We start from the raw sequence: 7,718 nt of genomic DNA, 5'->3' as shown, positions 1-7,718 counted from the left end.
ATCAACCAATCATGAACGAGTTTTTAAGGATGGATCATTAGGTTTGAGTTTATAGTTTTTGTGAAGTAATTTAAAAAAAATGGGTGAGCGCTTGAGCCGTTTTGCTGTGAACAGGTGAATGAAGTTAGGTTTCAACCACACGACGTAAAAAGTCTACAGAAAAATAAATAATGAACTTATTCGAAAAAGCGTAAATCTCTTTAACAGCTAAACGCGGTAGGAATTGATATCAAGAACCGAAATATGTCACTTAGGGGGTGTGTCTTTAGGGCGTCGTCTCTTCAAGGTCGTTACACGGGAGAATTTCGATGTGTCGATATCATTCATTCATCCATGTCATTCCGATTAATTGGTAATTTAAAAAAAAAAGGATGAATGCTTGTAGGGGTGGGTTTCGGGTTTATGTGGGGAAAACAACGTAACAGAAAACACTTATACAAGTACAATAACAAGACAATCCAATTGTGAGCAGACTATTCTCTTGGTCAGTCTTCGTATTTTTATTATTTTTGCTACTCAGTTAAGCAAGTATAAACAGTGACCAAAAGAAATAGAGAGGGTTGCACGAGGTTATCAAACTTTGTCAGACTGAACAGCAAAACAGACAAACGAAGAAATAACATAAACGCATTCATGGCAAGCTTACCGCCATTACGATGCGCGCGCGAAGGAGGCGGTCAGCGATCGTGTGACAAATATTCAGGTCGTTTCACACCTGAGATTCTAAAATCAAAAAAGTTTCATATACCGCATGAGTCTACCATTACGCCCGCCGACTTCGGAATCACTAGACCTATACTTGCCAATACCTTAAGAACCAAAAGACATTCTTCAAAAAAACCTTGACGTTACCATGACATTCGAAATTCTAGAATTAATTTCGTTGTGATGGCAACTGCAATTCTAGAAACGATTCATATCGTTTCCATGTCAACCAATTATTTTGCGCGCGTCTATATCACTCGTGGTATAAAATACAAGTATATTCTTCCTATTTTATATATTCCAGTACTCCTGAAATAATTACATTCCTTGCGCCATAAGGATCGTTATTAAAGAAGTCATGCGTACCCATTTGATAACTAAAAGTTGATTCAGCTGGTGACCATAGACAGGTTAACGCTGGTCTTCATAGAGGACTTGTGAAGACACCTCGTTAACTCAAGACTTGGCAGAAGTCTGTTTTATATTTTTACAGCATAGCAAAAAAATACAAACTGGATGCCATACAGAGAATGGTCGCCAAAGGCGAAAGTCTTATCAGACGAGGTAATAATTTGTATCATTTTTTCCCGTAGTTTCCATTAGTGCTGTCTTCGTTGCTTCCGATATTAAAATAATACTTTTTTGTTAACATAATGTATAAAACGATTGGTACTTGCTTTTAATTCCTGACAATATTGATAAAGCTGGCTTGCACGAAAAAAAAAAGACTTTAAGTCGTAAAGATTTCCTTAAATTTGGCCTGAAATTCTCTAAACTTCCTTTGCTCGACATTTGCGCGTCAATGGAACAATTGTTCTCTAATATTCATGTATTCATTCATAAAATTGAATAACAGAACTAAAGCGCCGATATATATGATTAAGATCATTTTAATTGAACCAAAAAACCATCATAATATAACAATTTGTTTATGAAAATCTTCAATCATTTTGACTCATGATAATAAAAATCAAGCCAATCAAACGTCGCCTTCTTACGAAGTTCGCCAGTCTAAGTCAAGTTCCCGTATGCTCCACGTCATTCTGGTCCTCGAAGCTAAACCAAGATGGCGGACACGAGGCTTACAGAAGATAGAGATAACGATATACGAGAAACAGACCTTAACGGAGACGTTATTCCTGGAGCTATAGGTACTAGTGCTACATCAACTATTGATTATGACGATGAGGTTTCGGAAAACTTTCCTCACATGGAGGAAATGCTTAAAGTTGCGACTGACTTGCAAGGCGGTGCTAGTGTCGATGACCACGGTCCTTCACCAAGACTAGAGTTTGAAGAAACAGGTATAGAAGTGTCTCTAAGAAGTTTGGCTTGTATTTGAACGTTGAGTGAGATTCGGGATTAAATTTGACACGGAAAGAAGTCATGAAAACCTTACAAAATTAGGTTTAGTTTAGTAAATTTGAATGTCAAAGAGAGGGAATTGTACTGGTGTGAGTCATCGAATTCATTAATCTTTCCTTATGAATTTTCAAGTTTCTCTCGTCTTCAGACTCACATGGTTTTGTGGTTGAGATGGTAGGTTATCGACATTTTGTTTTAAAGGGTGCGGAATATCCTTTTTATGAATGTCAAGAAACGTTTTTGAATTATTTTGTCACTTAAATGAAGCATATTACGATATGCACACTCAACGGTTGTGTACTTCCTTCCACGTACTGTATTAAAAATATTACACATTCAATAGTTTTCATTATACCATAATGTTACTTAACATATCTATGTATAGTTTCCTCAAAAAGCTTTCTACTTTATTCAACTCTGTCTTGAAGTTTAAGGTATACCACTTTTTAAATATTTAAGTGGAGTCATTGAGTCAAGCTTTTTCTAAATGGCAGACTTTTGCTTGTGTATTACTTGATAATACTTGAAAGGTATTTTAAAGACAGATGCATGTCCTTACGTGTATGTTTTTCTTATTAAATAATGTCAACTCTAACCCTCACCTATCACAATGATTGAAGTCAACATTTCTGCTGCCATTTGGTGTATCAATGTAACATGTCTGATATATTTATACTTGAACATTACAATAAATCAATTGGACCAGTGAAGAAATGTATTTCTTAAGATGACAACGCCTTATGACATTGCTTTTATTATTTATAATGGCTGTCAAAATTTATAATTTAAGAGTGGCTTGTGTATAGGAATAAGTTAGAGTTGACTCAAGCAAGCTTTATATCTCGAGTGGGTTTTCTTTTTTGACATAATTATGCCTGCTTACCATACCTCTCTTGAACAATTACGGTGACCTAAGAAGTTTAATATTCGCTTTTACTTGCCTCATCAAAAAAGATTTTATTTTATGGCGAAGCCTAGCCTTTCAGCTATGAAATACTCATAATAAAGGTATATGGAACTAAAATATCGTAGACAAACTCACAAACCACTTAACTGAGTTGATTGGTACAGCTGTGTTAGGAAATGAAAAAAAAGTAGGCGGGGTTGATTTCCAAAAGTTAATTTTAAGTTCTTTTATTCATATAGAATTGCTGTGGTTGGTCAGATATTAACCTTTTGATTAGTATGCTTATGTATAAAAGCCTTATCGTACCACAAGTTCTCATGACTTACCCAGGTTTTATTCTCACAGGGCCTACACAGCCAGTATGGCAGGCACCTCCAAGCTATAATGAATCCAATACTATGAATCAACAGCAAGTACAGAACAGTCACTATGGTCATCCTGGTACTCTAGTCCATCCAGCGGGCGGGCAAAAACTAGAGCACCTTAAGAAATGGAGTATATCGACGTACAAATGCACACGGCAGTATCTATCGGAAAGACTTGGGAAGGGCACAAAAACTGTTGACAAAGAAATAGAATCACAAGTTTTACTTTTGAGAGAAACACAAGTGAGATATTCACAAATGCTACGACTCTCAAAACAGATGACTAATCAGTTTCAAGCTATGCTTCAAACGCAGAAATCCTTGGGCGACACCTTTACAGATTTAGGAATGAAGTCACCAGAATTACAAGATGAATTTAGCTATAATTCTGAAACTCAACGGTCGTTGGTCAAAAATGGAGAAATTTTACTTGGAGCTTTGAATTTCTTCAATGCAAATTTGGAAACACTAGTCCATAAAACCATGGAGGACTCTGTGATGACAGTCAAGGCTTACGAGTCGGCGAGAATAGAATACGATGCATACCGATCAGATCTAGAATCCATCCAAGGTGTCCAACAAACACCTGCTACTGCTGTTAGAATTGATGAGACGAAACGTCAGTTTGAAACACAGAAGGCAAAGTTTGACAAATTGCGAGGAGATTTAGCCATTAAACTAAGATTTCTGGAAGAGAATAAGGTACGTACGTAATGAATGTATTTGTTGAATATATCTATACCCTCTGCCAACGCCCGTCTACCATTATATATACAGCCACAAATGATTAGCTTGCAAATTTGACATCTAAGGATTCCTTAATTGAATTGAATTCGAACATTATTCATTTGTACTGCACATGTTCTGCCTCAGATCACTAAGTTCATTTAAATAAATCCTTTTGAATCCATTAAATCCTTCCATTTCAATTTGCATCACAGTGCATAAATATATTTAGTATAGGAAATCACATGATCTTGAGTGCGATTCAGAATTTATAGGTACGAGTGATGTCTTGAAAGTTATCAAGATTGAATGAGCCTTTAGGCGATTTCAATTTGACAACTTTCAAAATATCGTGTGTATCTATAAATTCTGAATTGTACAAGAAGATTGTGAGATTTTTTGTTTATAGTACACTCAAAAAATTGAGCCACTTATTGAGACTCTATAGAGTACAATTTGGGATTTAATTGTACTCCTCTTATCCAATCAGAATTGAGTAATTTTGTGTATTGTAAGTAAAGTAATTTTATTGACTTTTACTATCATCTGTCATCAGCATTACAAAGGTTTTCCATCGCAATTTTGTCTTATTATCTTAAGAAAAGGATGTGTAAAACAAGAAAAAATGAGTTATTGAATATTTATTTTGCGATTTTGCCAAGAATTGATGATTTTCTCCAAACAGGTTACAGACAATGTTGGACAAAAGTAGTTGAGAATTTTTCATCCAATCATACAAAAACTAAATAGCACTACACACATCTATTTCTTTTGTTTTCAAATGTTTCATTGGTGCTATTTTGTATTAATCAGTTAGTACTATTTCACAGATACATGGTTTGCACTCTAATATATAGTACAATATAGTTGTTTTCTATTGTTTTATCAGTATGTTTAATACAAATTTGTGCTAATTACATAGTACTGTTTCACAGATAGAGTTTCTAATGTTCATGTTATGTTTATGAAATATGTATTGAATATCCTATGATATTTATCTCAGTTTGTTTTTATCTCAGGTCAAAGTCATGCACAAACAACTCCTACTATTCAATAATGCCATTACGGCATACTTCTCTGGCAACAAACAAGCATTGGAGAGCTGTATCAATGAGTTCCACATCAAGATGAAAGCTAAAGAAGCTGAACATTCTTCTTTCCTAGAGCATTAAGCTTGGAATTCACTCTTGTCGTATCTGTTAATGGATTAGGACCAACTAGAAAAGTTAAAATGATTAATGGATAGAGGAGTTGGAAATTCAAGCCTCAGTTCAGCCACCGAACTCTCCATGCATCAAATGCACACATACAGTAGGCCAATCTTTCGAAATGTGTAGCAGTTTTGATCTAGTAACATATATGATGTATGAGAAGTTCAACTCTTTTAAAAACTGGTCTTCAAGGACTTCAATTTTGCTCAAGTGATGAAACAGTGGTTCCAAATCATGATCTTTTCTTATACTTGCTGTATTTAATCAACTCTTATTTCAACTTGGAGCATATTGTTTCATAGTCACGAAAATGAAAAATGGTCTATTATGTGATCTTTGTAGGGTTTTAATTTACTTAACTTTTATACATTGATTAACAAATGTATTTAAATGAACACAAAACTTTGCCTAAATCGCTTATCATCTGTGCTGTTCATGCATATATCTTTTCAATATACATTTGAGATAAAAAATTCTCTATTTAGCTTAGATGTAAGAAAATATCAGAGTATGAGTACATTATAAATTCTCATAAATAGGTTGGACTATCTAAGAGGTGTATAAAATCGGGTTTATCAAGCTTTACCGGCGTTTGCATTGCTATGCGGCCACCCCAGGCAAAAATCGCGACGTGCACTTTGCAATAGACTGCCGTCAATCAAACATGTTGACGCCATTTTCACGCGTGTGTGATTCAAAAGGCACCAAAACTTGTCGATTGTTTACAAGTAGTATGAGCCATACTCACCTGGCCTATCCAGGCCAATCCAATTGCGTGTAAATGATGTCAACTTGTTTGATTGACGGCAGTCTATTGCAAAGTGCACATCGCGATTTTTGTCTGGGGTGGCCGAGTAGCAATGCAAATGGGGGTAATCTTTCCGCATTGCTACAGAGATTGCATGATAGTTTTTTCTTTGGATATTCAAGAACTGATTGGGAAGGTCTATTTGCCCTGATTTTTATGATAGGTGGTTAAAGGGATTATACAAAACAGTTTTCCATATTCTGTGAACTTGGACATTCCAGCAGCTTGTTGTGAAATTGGTTTTTCACAGGTACCAGTCAAGAACATAAAAGTTACTGACTGATTATTTTTGATTGACGGCAGTGAAAAACCAAATTTCAGCAAGCTTGCAATTACTGAGTTTACAGAATATGGAAAACCATGGTAATCCAAAAAAAAAAAAAGAAAAAAAAGATGCTTGTATTGATACTGTCGAATATAGGAATAATAATTAAATCAAGGTTTGCTAAAAATTACACTGTATTCTCACTCCTTTTTGGACTTGTGAACTTTCTTTGGATTTGTTTGCATAAGTTAAGACAGTTTACTGAAGTGATCACGTTTTTATTTTTCCTAAATCATAAGTAGTATAAATATAATAGCCTACTTTTGAGATATGCTTTGCTCTTTACGCACAATAGGTTTCAATGTGATATAACGCTGGGAGAAAATATTTAATTTAATATAGTACATAGTATAGTACTGAAATCTTTGTGTGTGACAAGCGAAGTAATATGTCTTACAGCGCACCTTGCAAAAGTATGACCACAATGTATTCTCATACTTCTATGCACTAGGTTTTTCCTGCCAAATGAGTGTTTGCACACCTTATATTTGGTAAAGCAAGCCAGCTATGCATTTAAATGTGTCAGTTTAATGTACAGGGCTCAGTTGTACGAAGCCTAGATACCGTTATCCAGCGGATAAATCCTTGTCCAGTGGAAAAGTCGATGCTGTTATCCAATAAATTTATTCACTAGATCTATAAGATTTATCCATCAGATAGAGCTATCCAGGCTTTGTACAACTGGGCCCAGAACCTGTGCAATGTAGAAGTATGCAAATACGTTAAATGTAGTCATACTTTTGTGCATTGCACTGTAAATGTTGGCTATTAGTACGCCATTCAAAGGATCTTTAACTCACTAAAAATATTTCAGTGATATAATATTCTTAACATACGTAAGGTAGTAACTTAAAAATTGGAGAAGGAAGTGAATGTTAAACTCTTTAATGTGCTTGTATTTTGGTTTATATTGTGTTACTGGCTATCATAAATTAACAAATTACATGTGTGTTTCCAGAAAATGTCAATGCCTCCAATCATGGGTGGAGCTCAGAAACCCACAGAAAAGAGCAGTTTTGCTCGATTTCCCTGTCGAGACTGTTTGTCAATCAGTGTTTGGCAATGAAAACAGTGGTAGTGTATGTGCGCAGTGTAGTGAAATAAAGAAACCAACATAAAACATCCTTGGGAAACCAGGGGTAAACAGCTTTTTCATATGTTCATTAGCAATGCTCCTGACAAATTAGAGTGAACCCAGAGAGGTGACTAATATATTTTAAAAAAATGCATTTATTTATTTATAAGCATATATGTGTGCTGTGGATGGTGAATTTCCAAATATCCTAAATATTGGAAATCCCCTTGC

At 35.1% G+C, this 7,718-nt stretch overlaps 1 protein-coding gene across 3 annotated transcripts; it reads left to right on the top strand.

Annotated features, from left to right (window-relative positions):
* Positions 1-1,157: 1,157 nt before the first annotated feature.
* LOC116286661 (arfaptin-2) lies at positions 1,158-7,374 on the top strand. Of its 3 annotated transcripts, none has more exons than XM_089039322.1 (3): positions 1,158-1,269; positions 3,323-4,044; positions 5,088-7,374. In XM_089039322.1, exons 1-3 carry the CDS (start codon positions 1,236-1,238, stop codon positions 5,238-5,240), a joined length of 909 nt encoding a protein of 302 aa, XP_088895448.1. In that variant the 5' UTR covers positions 1,158-1,235; the 3' UTR covers positions 5,241-7,374. The 3 variants fall into 3 exon arrangements, with proteins under 3 accessions (XP_088895448.1, XP_031549088.1, XP_031549087.1); XM_031693228.2 differs by lacking the exon at positions 1,158-1,269 and adding an exon at positions 1,761-1,856; XM_031693227.2 differs by lacking the exon at positions 1,158-1,269 and adding an exon at positions 1,761-2,009.
* The last annotated feature ends 344 nt before the right edge of the window (positions 7,375-7,718 follow it).

This window comes from Actinia tenebrosa, unplaced genomic scaffold (assembly GCF_029948245.1).
Source record: "Actinia tenebrosa isolate PJP-AT-01 unplaced genomic scaffold, QUT_ActTen_1.0 PGA_scaffold6__47_contigs__length_16458017, whole genome shotgun sequence".
NCBI classification, from domain to species: Eukaryota; Metazoa; Cnidaria; class Anthozoa; order Actiniaria; family Actiniidae; genus Actinia; species Actinia tenebrosa.
Note: the sequence above shows the minus strand (reverse complement) of the source record. Positions and strands in the feature narration are given on the sequence as shown.

Coding starts and splice junctions, on each gene's coding strand:
- LOC116286661 (XM_031693227.2), top strand. CDS start 1,772: ATGGCGGACACGAGGCTTACAGAAGATAGAGATAACGATATACGAGAA. Junction 2,010..3,322: donor ACTAGAGTTTGAAGAAACAG/GTATAGAAGTGT, acceptor TTATTCTCACAG/GGCCTACACAGCCAGTATGG. Junction 4,045..5,087: donor GATTTCTGGAAGAGAATAAG/GTACGTACGTAA, acceptor TTTTTATCTCAG/GTCAAAGTCATGCACAAACA.